This window comes from Elephas maximus, chromosome 3, assembly GCF_024166365.1.
Source record: "Elephas maximus indicus isolate mEleMax1 chromosome 3, mEleMax1 primary haplotype, whole genome shotgun sequence".
In the NCBI taxonomy this organism is placed as follows: Eukaryota; Metazoa; Chordata; class Mammalia; order Proboscidea; family Elephantidae; genus Elephas; species Elephas maximus.
The window spans coordinates 60,900,183-60,915,271 of record NC_064821.1 but is presented as its reverse complement, the minus strand read 5'-3'; the positions used below and the strand labels follow the sequence as shown (position 1 = coordinate 60,915,271).

Sequence of the window (15,089 nt, the reverse complement as noted above, 5' to 3'; positions counted from 1 at the left end):
AGCAATGGCAAGGTAAGGAAACTAAAGAGACAGAAAGCTTTGGTTTCTGTGCGGGAGAAATGCTTTTCAAGTTCCCAAAGCCTTGAGACCTTCCATAGGAGCAGGGAGTGACGGGAAGCCTTTGGTCTGGAAGCCAGAGTAAGGGTGGCGGGGTAAGGAGTGAGGCTCCTCCTCTCCAGTGAGCCGGCTCATGGGAACCAGAGAGGGTGGTGGCAACTGCAGACTTGAAAGTAACTGATGGACTGTGACTGACAAGTTAGAGACCAATGGGGAGGCACTGGCTCCTTAAAGTGTGGTTCACAGACCAGCTGCGTCAGCATCACCAAGGAGCCTGTTAGAAATGCAGAATCTCAGGCCCTACCCCAGACCCACTGAGTCAGTATCTGCCCTTTACCCTGATGGACATACTACAACTTGAGACACACTGCCTTAGACTGTCTTTTGTAAGAGGGTGAAGAATCCTAATTATCTAGGCACCTTTACTGAGGAGAATTCGTGTCTGTTCCTGTCTGCTCACTGAAGAGAAGTCCATCATGTCCACTAAGACTGGCACTGGAAAAGTGCCTACTTTAAAGGTGACAGGTCACGTCCTTACCGAGATGTTCCACATCATCTTGATGGCTAAAGGAAAGGCAGAGGGCTGGGCCGTCCACTCCTCAGTTTCCCCCTGTGGAATGATGTCTGGGCCTCTCCCTGTCAGCAGCCCGCTGCTCTCTGCCCCCTCCAGGTTCTGGGGCACCATGGGCACGGTGGCTTCATACACAGCAGCACTGCAGCCCTTGCCAATGGATCGCCCTATAAGATACTCCTCCAGCCGGAAGCCCTGCCAGCGTTTACTGTCCAACGGGCCAGGCAGCAGCTTGTTTTTCTGGGTAAAAATTGCCTGTGAGGGAAAACGAATGCACTGTGAGCCTGGGGCCTGGTCAGGACCAAGTAAAGGGAAAGGAGAAAAAAGAGGTAGAGTGGGGCAAGCCTCACTGTAAACATCAAGAGCCACTGCAAACACAGCCAGATTGGGTTTTATTGCTTGTCCTGGGCTCCGCCATCCTGCCTTTCTGATTATACGGGATAATTTTTCTCAAATTCCGTCACTTCACTACAGCCACAGAGACAGCCCAACACATCACACTGGGAATGACGAGAGGGTCCAAGCTTCTGAGTTCTGCAGTGGGCACACTGCTCCAACCTGCTGGCACATTCTTGGAGATTCCTGATTGAGACAGCTCTCTCTGCAAAGACCCTGACTGGAGCTACCAGAGAGTTACCAGGACCTGTGGCTGGGCAGGAGCACACTCCTGAGGTCAGTCCCTTCACCTGGTAGTGACCTCAGGTTGCCTTTGCAGGCAAGGGGGTGAAATCAGGAGTATCCCCAGAGCTGAGTTATTAAATTCTGCCTGTCCATCTCTGCCTCTTAGACAGGGCTTCAAACTGGTTCCTTCAGGTTTGAATCCTGCTGAGAATTTGCATTTCTAACAAGTTCCCAGGAGATGCTACTGTTGCTGGTTAGGTTCCAACTCTGAGAACCACTAGTAGAGCAGTGGTTCTCAAAGTTTATTATACAAAAGAATCACTTGGAGGATCTTGTTAGACTATAGATTCCAATTCAGTATATCTGCGGTGGAAATGCAAATTCTCAGCACGGGTTCGAAGCCCTGCTCTTAGGAATCTGATGGGCAACCCACAGTTAGGAAAGGGAAAAGGAGTGTAGGCATTCAGACAAACAGATGGGAGTGCAGGCACGGTGGGACTGGGTGCACTGGGAAGAGCCCACTTGTCAAAAAACCGGGTATGCCTCTATTTCAGGAGCAGTGACATTATTTCTCCAATCACCAGGCTCCATCTTGCTCCTCAAACCTGTTTCACTGATCCCTTCCTTTCCAGTTCTATAATCAGTCAACCATGTGTGTCAGGATGGAAGCCCTTCATACCCACCTATGGCAGCAACCTAAGGGCACCCGTCTTCAGACTCTCTCCCTCTCACTTCATCACTTCACCTGCTCTGAACCCAATCAAACCACACTGCTTTCACATGTCACTCCTCTGTTGCCACCCTACCCAACTCTCCAGTACCTTACCCTGGTACTTCCTATATGGAAACGTTTCACCAGACAGGCCCTGCATTTTCATTTCTCTAGGTAATCGCCCAAGAATGTAACTGCTGGAGTGTATGGTAAGAGCCTACCACGTGTCTGTCAGTTTGTTGTACTGTGGTGGCTTGTGTGATGCTGGAAGTATCCACAATCAACACCCATGGAAGCAGCAGTCTAATCAAATGACGTATCACATTGGCAAATCTGCTGCAAAAGGCCTCTTTAAAGTGCTGAAAAGCAAAGATGTCACTTTGAGGATTAAGGTGTACCTAACCCAAGCCATGATATTTTCAATCACCTCATATACATGGGAAAGCTGGACTATGAATAAGGAAGACCAAAGAAGAATCGATGCCTTTGAATTATGGTGTTGGTGAAGAATACTGAATGTACCGTAGACTGCCAGAACAACAAACAAGCCTGTCTTGGAAGAAGTACAGCCAGAGTGCTCCTTAGAAGTGAGGATGGTGAGACTTCACCTCACACACTTTGGACATGTTATCAGAAGGGACGAGTCCCCAGAGAAGGACATCATGCTTGGTAAGGTAAGAGGGTCAATGAAAAAGGGGAAGACCCCCAACAAGATGGACTGACAAAGCAGCTGCAACAACGGGCTCAAACATAGCAATGACTGTAAGGACGGTACAGGACCGGCAGTGTTTCGTTCTCTTGTATGCATGGTCGCTATGAGTGGGAGCCAACCTGATGGCGCTGGTCATGGATTGAATTGTGTCCCCCAAAAATATATGTCAACTTGGTTAGGCCATGATTCCCAGTATTGTGTGATTTTCCTGTATGTTGTAAATCCTGTATCTATTATGTTAATGAGGAGGGATGGGCAGCAGTTGTGTTAGTGAAACAGGATTCAATCTATAAAACTGGATTGTGTCTTGAGGCAATCTCTTGAGATATAAAAGACAGAGTGAGTAGAGAGACAAGACGACCTCATACCACCAAGAAAGCAGTGCCAGGAGCAGAGCGCATCCTTTGGACCTGAGGTTCCTGTGCTGAGATGCTCCCAGACCAAGGGAAGACTGATGACAAGGACCTTGCTCCAGAGCCAACAGACAGAGAATGCCTTCCCCTGGAGCTGGCATCCTGAATTTGAACTTGTAGCCTGCTAGACTGTGAGAGAATAAACTTCTTTTGTTAAAACTATCCACCTGTGGTACTTCTGCTTTAGCAGCACTAGATGACTGAGACAGCACCTAACAACAACAAATGGTAAAGTCATGTTTAGGTTTGTAAGAAACTGTCAAGCTATGGAACAGCTGTACCATTTTACAGTCTCACCAGCAACGTATGACAGGTCTGTTTCTCCCCATCCTCACCAGCACTTAGTATTATCACCGGTTTTTTTTGTTTTTTTTTTAGCTGTTTCAATAAGAGTGCATTGATCTCTCACTGTGATTTTAATTTGCATTTCCCTAATGCCTAGTGAGCCATTTTAATTTGCAATTAAAAAAAAAAAACAACCTGGTTAAGAGCTACAGCTGCTAACCAGAAGGTCCGATTGGAACCAGAAGTTCGAATCCACCAGAAGTTCCTTGGAAACCCTATGGGGCAGTTCTACTCTGTCCAGAAGGGTTGCTGTGAGTCGGAATCAACTCGACGGCAGTGTGTCTGTTTTTGTTTTTTTCTTTAATGGGTAGAGAGCCAAATTATGACCTTGAGTATATCCCACCTGAATTTAAAGACCATCTCAAGAATAGATTTGACCTGTTGAACACTAATGACTGAAGACCAGATGAGTTGCAGAATGACATCAAGGGCATCACACATGAAGAAAGCAAGAGGTCATTAAAAAGACAGGAAAGAAAGAAAAGACCAGAATGGATGTCAGAGACTCTGAAACTTGCTCTTGAATGTTGAGTAGCTAAAGCAAAAGGAAAAAATGATGAAGTAAAACAAGTGAACAGAAGATTTCCGAGGGTGGCTCGAGAAGACAAGTATTACAATGACATGTGCAAAGAGCTGGAGATAGAAAACCAAAAGGGAAGAACGCACTTGGCGTTTCTCAAGCTGAATGAACTGAAGAAAAAATTGAAGCCTTAAGTTGCATCAGTGAAGGGTTCTATGGGAAAAATATTAAACTAGGCAGGAAGCATCAAAAGAAGACAGAAGTAATACACAGTCATTACACCAAAAAAGAATTGGTTGGCATTCAACCATTTCAAGAACCAGCATGTGATCAGGAACCCATAGTACTGAAGGAAAAATACCAAGCTGCACTGAATGAATTGGTGAAAAACAAGGCTCCAGGAATTGATGGAATATCAGTTGAGATGTTTTGACAAATGGATGCAGCGCTGGATGTGCTCACTGGTCTATGCCAAGAAGTGTGGAAGACAGCTACCTGGCCAACTGACTAGAAGAGATCCATATTTATGTCTACTCCCAAGAAAGGTAACCCAACCAAATAAGGAAATTATCGAACAGTATCATATGCAAGGAAAATTTTGCTGAAGATCATTCAAAAGTGGCTGTAGCAGTATATTGACAGGGAACTGCCAGAAATTCAGGCCAGATGCAAAAGAGGACATGGAACCAGGGATATCAGTGCTGATGTCAGATGGATACTGGCTGAAAGCAGAGAATACCAGAAAGATGTTTACCTGTGTTTTATTGACTATGCGAAGGCATTTGACTATGTGGATCATAACAAATTATGGATAACATTGGGGAGAATGGGAATTCCAGGGCACCTAATTGTGCTCATGAGGACTTTGTACATAGATCAAGAGGCAGTTGTTTGGACAGAACAAAGGGATACTGCATGGTTTAAAGTTAGGAAAGGTGTGTCTCAGGGTTTGTATCCTTTTCGCCATACCTATTCAATCTGTACGATGAGCAAATAACCTGAGAAGCTAGACTACATGAAGAAAGGGGCATCAGAATTGGTGGAAGACTCATTAACAGCCTGCATTATGCAGATGATACAATCTTGCTTGCTGAAAGTGAAGAGGACTCGAAGCACTTACTAATTAAGATCAAAGACCACAGCCTTCAGTATGGATTGTACCTCAACATAAAGAAAATAAAAATCCTCACAAGTGAACCAATAAGCAACATGATAATAAATGGAGAAAATACTGAAGTTGTCAAGGATTTCATTTTACTTGGATCCACACTCAACACCCATGGAAGCAGCAGTCAAATCAAAAGACACATTGCACTGGGCAAATCTGCTGCAAAAGACGTCTTTAAAGTGTTGAAAAGCAAAGATGTCACCTTGAAGGCTAAGGTGCGCCTAACCCAAGCCATAATATTTTCTGTTGCATCATATGCATGTGAAAACTGGACAATGAATAAGGACAGAAGAATTGATACCTTTGGATTGTGGTGTTGGAGAAGAATACTGAATATACCATGGACCGTCTTGGAAGAAGAACCACCAGAATGCTCCTCAGAAGCAAGGATAGCGAGACTAAGTCTTACATGCTTTGGACATGTTGTCAGGAGGGATCCATCCCTGGAGAAGGACATCATGCTTGGTAAAGTACAGGATCAACGAAAAAGACGAAGACCCTCAATGAGATGGATTGATACAGTGGCTGCAACAATGGGCTCACGGATAACAAGGACTGTGGGCATGGCACAGGACTGGGCAGTGTTTCGTTCTGTTGTACATAGGGTCGCTATGAGTCAGAGCCGACTGGACCGCACCTAACAACAACAGTAGCTAGTGATGCTGACCATCTTTTCATGTGCTTATTTGGCATCTGTATTTCCACTTGGTGAAATACCTGTTCATGTCTTTTGCCTATTTTATAATTGGATTTTTTTTTAACCTGCCTCCATCCAAAGAGAACAGTCAGTATTCTATATCATATGGAATTTCAGCACTAGGGTTGGCAGATTCTGTGTTTTTTAAAAAGAAGCCAAACATCTGAGTTGTTTTTTTTTTTATTGGAAGTTAATTGGCAACTCATTACAAATGTTAAGACACAAGAGGGTACAGTGTGAGAAAAGGACATGTGGTGGGTAAGCCTAAGAGGATCATCTTGGAGGAGGCGGAGCCAAGATGGCGGACTAGGCAGACGCTACCTCGGATCCCTCTTACAACAAAGACACGGAAAAACAAGTGAATCGATCACATACATAACAATCTACGAACCCTGAACAACAAACACAGATTTAGAGACGGAGAACGAACTAATACGGGGAAGCAGCGATTGTTTCCAGAGCCTGGAGCCAGCGTACCAGTCAGGTACGGCACAAGCACAGAGACCTGCTCCACCCCCCTGAACTAACCCCGGGAGGGGGAATAGCCGGTTCCATGGGCGGCGTGGGACGCAGCCGTTAGGAGAAGTCCCGGGGAGGCAGTGACTGATCTTGGAGCAGAAAGAGCAGCATCCGAGCCGGGGAACCGTCCCACAGGGATTTGGACTGCACGCAGGTACGCCATAAACACGGAGAGTTGCTCCACCCCCTGAACTAACCCCGGGAAGGGGACCAGCCGGGTCGCGCGGGCAGCGTGGGACGCAGCCGGTAGGAGAAGTCCCCGGGAGGCAGCGACTGGTATTGGAGCGGGGAGAACAGCGTTCCAGCCGGGACACTCGGTCGCGGCACAAGCACGGGGAGCTACTCCACCCATCTGAACTAACCCCGGGAGGGGGCCCACCTGGTTCACGGGGGCGGCACGGCCACGCGGCTGGAGGGACGAGAAGTCCCCGGGAGGCAGCGACTGATTTTGGAGTCGAGAGTGCACCGTCCCAGTAGGGGAGCCTTGACGCTGGGCGTGGGGCTGGAAGCGGAGGATCTGACCGTGACTCCAGCGGGCCAGACCCCCCGGGGGCAATCTCCACACAGACAGCACACATAGGCGACGCGCCCGCGGGAATCTCAGATATAATAGTCATTCCAAGCAAGACAAGCAACTCTGGCTATATTCTGAGGTGCTACTCTCCTATCTCTCTGTTCCCTCCCCCACCCTCCCCAGGCGGCTTCATTAACATCTGAATAGCCTGAGCCAGAGGGAGAACTCTGATAGGGATCTGACTGCAGTTTTTTTTTAGCGGATTTTCTGGAAAAACTAGTTTCCCAGTGATGGCTCGGAGACAACAATCCATATCAAACCACTTAAAGAAGCAGACCGTGACAGCTTCTCCAACTCCCCAAACAAAAGAATCAAAATCTTTCCCAAATGAAGATACAATCCTGGAATTATCAGATACAGAATATAAAAAACTAACTTAAAGAATGCTTCAAGACATCACAAACGAAATAAGGCAAACTGCAGAAAAATCCAAGGAACACACTGATAAAACTGTTGAAGAACTCAAAAAGATTATTCAAGAACATACTGGAAAAATTAATAAGTTGCAAGAATCCATAGAGAGACAACATGTAGAAATCCAAAAGATTAACAATAAAATAACAGAATTAGACAACACACTAGGAAGTCAGAGGAGCAGACTCGAGCAATTAGAATGCAGACTGGGACATCTGGAGGACCAGGGAATCAACACCAACATAGCTGAAAAAAAATCAGATAAAAGAATTAAAAAAAATGAAGAAACCCTAAGAATTATGTGGGACTCTATCAAGAAGGATAACCTGCGGGTGATTGGAGTCCCAGAACAGGGAGGGGGGACAGAAAACACAGAGAAAATAGTTGAAGAACTTCTGACAGAAAACTTCCCTGACATCATGAAAGACGAAAGGATATCTATCCAAGATGCTCATCGAACCCCATTTAAGATTGATCCAAAAAGAAAAACACCAAGACATATTATCATCAAACTCACTAAAACCAAAGATAAACAGAAAATTTTAAAAGCAGCCAGGGAGAAAAGAAAGGTTTCCTTCAAGGGAGAATCAATAAGAATATGTTCTGACTACTCAGCAGAAACCATGCAGGCAAGAAGGGAATGGGACGACATATACAGAACACTGAAGGAGAAAAACTGCCAACCAAGGATCATATATCCAGCAAAACTCTCTCTGAAATATGAAGGCGAAATTAAGATATTTACAGACAAACACAAGTTTAGAGAATTTGCAAAAACCAAACCAAAGCTACAAGAAATACTAAAGGATATTGTTTGGTCAGAGAACCAATAATATCAGATATCAGCACAACACAAGGTCACAAAACAGAACGTCCTGATATCAACTCAAATAGGGAAATCACAAAAACAAACAAATTAAGATTAATTAAAAAAAAAAATACACATAACAGGGAATCATGGAAGTCAATAGGTAAAAGATCACAATAATCAAAAAGAGGGACTAAATACAGGAGGCATTGAACTGCCATATGGAGAGTGATACAAGGCGATATAGAACAATACAAGTTAGGTTTTTACTTAGAAAAATAGGGGTATATAATGAGGTAACCACAAAAAGGTATAACAACTCTATAACTCAAGACAAAAACCAAGAAAAACGTAACGACTCAACTAACATAAAGTCAAACACTATGAAAGTGAGGATCTCACAATTTACTAAGAAAAACGCCTCAGCACAAAAAAGTATGTGGAAAAATGAAATTGTCAACAACACACATAAAAAGGCATCAAAATGACAGCACTAAAAACTTATTTATCTATAATTACCCTGAATGTAAATGGACTAAATGCACCAATAAAGAGACAGAGAGTCACAGACTGGATAAAGAAACACGATCCATCTATATGCTGCCTACAAGAGACACACCTTAGACTTAGAGACACAAACAAACTAAAACTCAAAGGATGGAAAAAAGTATATCAAGCAAACAATAAGCAAAAAAGAAGAGGAGTAGCAATATTAATTTCTGACAAAATAGACTTTAGACTTAAATCCACCACAAAGGATAAAGAAGGACACTATATAATGATAAAAGGGACAATTGATCAGGAAGACATAACCATATTAAATATTTACGCACCCAATGACAGGGCTGCAAGATATATAAATCAAATTTTAACAGAACTGAAAAGCGAGATAGATACCTCCACAATTATAGTAGGAGACTTCAACACACCCCTTTCGGAGAAGGACAGGACATCCAGTAAGAAGCTCAACAGAGACACGGAAGATCTAATTACAACAATCAACCAACTTGACCTCATTGACTTATACAGAACTCTCCACCCAACTGCTGCAAAATATACTTTTTTTTCTAGCGCACATGGAACATTCTCTAGAATAGACCACATATTAGGTCATAAAACAAACCTTTGCAGAGTCCAAAACATCGAAATATTACAAAGCATCTTCTCAGACCACAAGGCAATAAAACTAGAGATCAATAACAGAAGAACGAGGGAAAAGAAATCAAATACTTGGAAAATGAACAATACCCTCCTGAAAAAAGACTGGGTTATAGAAGACATCAAGGAGGGAATAAGGAAATTCATAGAAAGCAACGAGAATGAAAATACTTCCTATCAAAACCTCTGGGACACAGCAAAAGCAGTGCTCAGAGGTCAATTTATATCAATAAATGCACACATACAAAAAGAAGAAAGAGCCAAAATCAGAGAACTGTCCCTACAACTTGAACAAATAGAAAGTGAGCAACAAAAGAATCCATCAGGCACCAGAAGAAAACAAATAATAAAAATTAGAGCTGAACTAAATGAATTAGAGAACAGAAAAACAATTGAAAGAATTAACAAAGCCAAAAGCTGGTTCTTTGAAAAAATTAACAAAATTGATAAACCATTGGCTAGACTGACTAAAGAAATACAGGAAAGGAAACAAATAACCCGAATAAGAAATGAGAAGGACCACATCACAACAGAACCAAATGAAATTAAAAGAATCATTTCAGATTATTATGAAAAATTGTACTCTAACAAATTTGAAAACCTAGAAGAAATGGATGAATTCCTTGAAAAACACTACCTACCTAAACTAACACATTCAGAAGCAGAACAACTAAATAGACCCATAACAAAAAAAGAGATTGAAACGGTAATCAAAAAACTCCCAACAAAAAAAAGTCCTGGCCCGGACGGCTTCACTGCAGAGTTCTACCAAATTTTCAGAGAAGAGTTAACACCACTACTACTAAAGGTATTCCAAAGCATAGAAAATGACGGAATACTACCCAACTCATTCTATGAAGCCACCATCTCCCTGATACCAAAACCAGGTAAAGACATTACAAAAAAAGAAAATTATAGACCTATATCCCTCATGAACATTGATGCAAAAATCCTCAACAAAATTCTAGCCAATAGAATTCAACAACATATCAAAAAAATAATTCACCCTGATCAAGTGGGATTTATACCAGGTATGCAAGGCTGGTTTAATATCAGAAAAACCATTAATGTAATCCATTACATAAATAAAACAAAAGACAAAAACCACATGATCTTATCAATTGATGCAGAAAAGGCATTTGACAAAGTCCAACACCCATTTATGATAAAAACTCTTACCAAAATAGGAATTGAAGGAAAATTCCTCAACATAATAAAGGGCATCTATGCAAAGCCAACAGCCAATATCACTCTAAATGGAGAGAACCTGAAAGCATTTCCCTTGAGAACGGGAACCAGACAAGGATGCCCTTTATCACCGCTCTTATTCAACATCGTGTTGGAAGTCTTAGCCAGGGCAATCAGGCTAGACAAAGAAATAAAAGGTATCCGGATTGGCAAGGAAGAAGTAAAGTTATCACTATTTGCAGATGACATGATTATATACACAGAAAACCCTAAGGAATCCTCCAGAAAACTACTGAAACTAATAGAAGAGTTTGGCAGAGTCTCAGGTTATAAAATAAACATACAAAAATCACTTGGATTCCTCTACATCAACAAAAAGAACACCGAAGAGGAAATAACCAAATCAATACCATTCACAGTAGCCCCCAAGAAGATAAGATACTTAGGAATAAATCTTACCAAGGATGTAAAAGACCTATACAAAGAAAACTACAAAGCTCTACTACAAGAAATTCAAAAGGACATACTTAAGTGGAAAAACATACCTTGCTCATGGATAGGAAGACTTAACATAGTAAAAATGTCTATTCTACCAAAAGCCATCTATACATTTAACGCACTTCCGATCCAAATTCCAATGTCATATTTTAAGGGGATAGAGAAACAAATCACCAATTTCATATGGAAGGGAAAGAAGCCCCGGATAAGCAAAGCACTACTGAAAAAGAAGAAGAAAGTGAGAGGCCTCACCTTACCTGACTTCAGAACCTATTATACAGCCACAGTAGTCAAAACAGCCTGGTATTGGTACAACAACAGACACATAGACCAATGGAACAGAATTGAGAATCCAGACATAGATCCATCCACGTATGAGCAGCTGATATTTGACAAAGGACCAGTGTCAATTAACTGGGGAAAAGACAGCCTTTTTAACAAATGGTGCTGGCATAACTGGATATCCATTTGCAAAAAAATGAAACAGGACCCATACCTCACACCATGCACAAAAACTAACTCCAAGTGGATCAAAGACCTAAACATAAAGACTAAAACGATAAAGATCATGGAAGAAAAAATTGGGACAACCCTAGGAGCCCTAATACAAGGTATAAACAGAATACAAAACATTACCAAAAATGATGAAGAGAAACCCGATAACTGGGAGCTCCTAAAAATCAAACACCTATGCTCATCTAAAGACTTCACCAAAAGAGTAAAAAGACCACCTACAGATTGGGAAAGAATTTTCAGCTATGACATCTCCGACCAGCGCCTGATCTCTAAAATCTACATGATTCTGTCAAAACTCAACCACAAAAAGACAAACAACCCAATCAAGAAGTGGGCAAAGGATATGAACACACATTTCTCTAAAGAAGATATTCAGGCAGCCAACAGATACATGAGAAAATGCTCTCGATCATTAGCCATTAGAGAAATGCAAATTAAAACTACGATGAGATTCCATCTCACACCAGCAAGGCTGGCATTAATCCAAAAAACACAAAATAATAAATGTTGGAGAGGCTGCGGAGAGATTGGAACTCTCATACACTGCTGGTGGGAATGTAAAATGGTACAACCACTTTGGAAATCTATCTGGCGTTATCTTAAACAGTTAGAAATAGAACTACCATACAACCCAGAAATCCCACTCCTCGGAATATACCCTAGAGATACAAGAGCCTTCATACAAACAGATATATGCACACCCATGTTTATTGCAGCTCTGTTTACAATAGCAAAAAGTTGGAAGCAACCAAGGTGTCCATCAACGGATGAATGGGTAAATAAATTGTGGTATATTCACACAATGGAATACTACGCATCGATAAAGAACAGTGACGAATCTCTGAAACATTTCATAACATGGAGGAACCTGGAAGGCATTATGCTGAGCGAAATGAGTCAGAGGCAAAAGGACAAATATTGTATAAGACCACTATTATAAGATCTTGAGAAATAGTAAACCTGAGATGAACACATACTTTTGTGGTTACGAGGGGGGGAGGGAGGGAGGGTGGGAGAGGGTTTTTTTATTGATTAATCAGTAGATAAGAACTGCTTTAGGTGAAGGGAAAGACAACACTCAATACATGGAAGGTCAGCTCAATTGGACTGGACCAAAAGCAAAGAAGTTTCCGGGATAAAATGAATGCTTCAAAGCTCAGCGGAGCAAGCGCGGGGGTCTGGGGAACATGGTTTGCGGGGACTTCTAAGTCAATTGGCAAAATAATTCTATTATGAAATCATTCTGCATCCCACTTTGAAATGTGGCGTCTGGGGTCTTAAATGCTAACAAGCAGCCATCTAAGATGCAGCAGTTGGTCTCAACCCACCTGGAGCAAAGGAAAATGAAGAACACCAAGCCCACATGACAACTAAGAGCCCAAGAGACAGAAAGGGCCACATGAACCAGAGACCTACATCATCCTGAGACCAGAAGAACTAGTTGGTGCCCGGCCACAATCGATGACTGCCCTGACAGGGAGCTCAGCAGAGGACCCCTGAGGGAGCAGGAGAGCAGTGGGATGCAGACCCCAAATTCTCATAAGAAGACCAAACTTAATGGTCTGACTGAGACTGGAGGAATCCCGGCGGTCATGCTCTCCAGACCTTCTGTTGACACAGGACAGGAACCATCCCTGAAGACAACTCATCAGACATGAAAGGGACTGGTCAGCGGGTGGGAGAGAGACGCTGATGAAGAGTGAGCTAATTATATCAGGTGTACACTTGAGATTGTGTTGGCAACTCTTGTCTGGAGGGGGGATGGGAGGATAGAGAGAGAGGGAAGCCGGCAAAATTGTCAAGAAAGGAGAGACTGAAAGGGCTGACTCAAGACGGGGAGAGTAAGTGGGAGTAGGGAGTGAGATGTATGTAAACTTATATGTGACAGACTGATTGGATTTGTAAACGTTCACTTGAAGCTTAATAAAAGTTATTATAAAAAAAAAAAAAAAAAGAGGATCATCTTGTGGATAAAACAGGATTTGGCAAGTTTCCCACTCTTGGCTTCTGCCAGTTAAGCCATGGCAAAAGACAAGGACAGGGCTGGGGACTAGGCTGATGTCACCTGTCATTCAAAACTGGCCAGAGATGAAACATGACACAGTCTGTTGATGAGGAATGAGAACTTGGCTGGAAACAAGGAAACATGGGAGACATGGCTTGATCCTCAACCAGCTCTGTGTCCTTGGGTACATCTCTCCACCTTCCACTGCCTCAGCCCTAAACTGTAAAAGGCTGTAATTATCAGTGAGTGGAAACCCTGGTGGTGATGTGGGTAAGAGCTCAGGCTAATCAAAAGGCGGGCAGTTTGAATCTACCAGGTGCTCCTTGGAAACCCTATGGGGCAGCTCTACTCTGTCCAATAGGGATGCTATGAGTTGGAATCGACTCGAGGGCAAAAGGTTTTTTTAATCAGTGAATGGTTCCAAACCCAAGGGAGGGAGTTGTGTAGAAATGGTGATCTCTGAGCTATTTCAAGTGTTTATAAAGCCTAAGGCCCCTGTATATCCAGACACCTTTGAAAACTCTACACAGGATAACTAAAACATTGGGTCTGATGTTTTCTCCTGTCGTTCATAGTTTTTATTGTGGCTTCAGTGTCACTAATTGCTTGGCTACACTGTGGAGGTGTCCTGACTTAGTGGTTAAGGGCAAAGACTTTGGGGTCTGACATTGGGCAATGACCTTTATTAGCTGTGTGACTTTCAGCAGGTTATTTCACCTCTCTTGGGTACATTACCTCATTCATAAATTGGGGATGACAACTACCTCAAGGTATAGGAGTGTTATGATTTAGTTGCCGTTAAATTTGAGAAAATGCACACAAACCCACTAGCCCGGCGCCTGGTGTAATTGGAGCTATAATTAGCAGCATATTCTATAATTAGTAGCATATTTTCCAAAACATGCTGTTTAAGTAAAGGAAAATAGTAAAACAAAATATTAAGTATTGGCTTCATATGAGGCGAGATGAAGCTTAATCGGTGATTTTCAAGGCATTTCCAAATCCGATAAAGGAAACTACCCCTGGAGGGAATCAGTAAACGTCGCCCCGCCCCGCCCCCGGCCCCCGGGCTGAAGGCCCCGCCCCCGCCCGGCTGAGGCCCCGCCCCGTCCCGCAGCCCCTCGCGCTCACCTGGATCTCCTGACAGGCCGAGGCTGCCCTCCGACCTTCCGCCTGCTTCTCCTCGATGAGGCCCAACCCCAGCCCGAAGGCCAGAAAGACAGCCCGGCCGCAAGGGCCCGCACCGCCTCCGGCCCGCAGCACGAACTGCCGCTGGAGCCGCGCCGCCAGCCCGGCCACCGACTGGCGGAAGAATTGGAAGCGGTTGGGGAGCCCGAGCCTGCGCGACTCCGCACCGGGCCCAGCGGCCGGGCCTGGGCGCTCTCCTCGGCCCCAACACGACGCCGGGCCCGGCCGCTCGGTCCGCCCCCAGCCATAGGTCGGGCCAGGCTTGGCCGTGAAGCGCAGCAGTAGCGCTCGGCCCAGCTGCAGGCCCCGGCCCAGTGCCTGTCGCACCGACATGGTGGCGCCGCGGCCTTGACCCGCCGCCGCCGGGTGCGCGAGCCACAGTAACAACAAACTCCTGGGTGGGGC

The 15,089-nt window shown here is 43.8% G+C and overlaps 1 protein-coding gene across 1 annotated transcript in view; it reads right to left on the bottom strand.

Moving 5' to 3' along the window:
- The window catches only part of PINK1 (PTEN induced kinase 1), a 23,423-nt gene extending 8,334 nt beyond the window's left edge, over positions 1 to 15,089 (bottom strand). Inside the window, exons 1-2 of the mRNA XM_049878156.1 lie at positions 14,628 to 15,089; positions 596 to 883 (exon numbers count right to left, since the gene is read on the bottom strand). Of these exons, the coding sequence (XP_049734113.1) occupies positions 596 to 883; positions 14,628 to 15,017 (678 nt within the window). The 5' untranslated portion in view covers positions 15,018 to 15,089. The remainder of the gene's footprint in view (positions 1 to 595; positions 884 to 14,627) is intronic.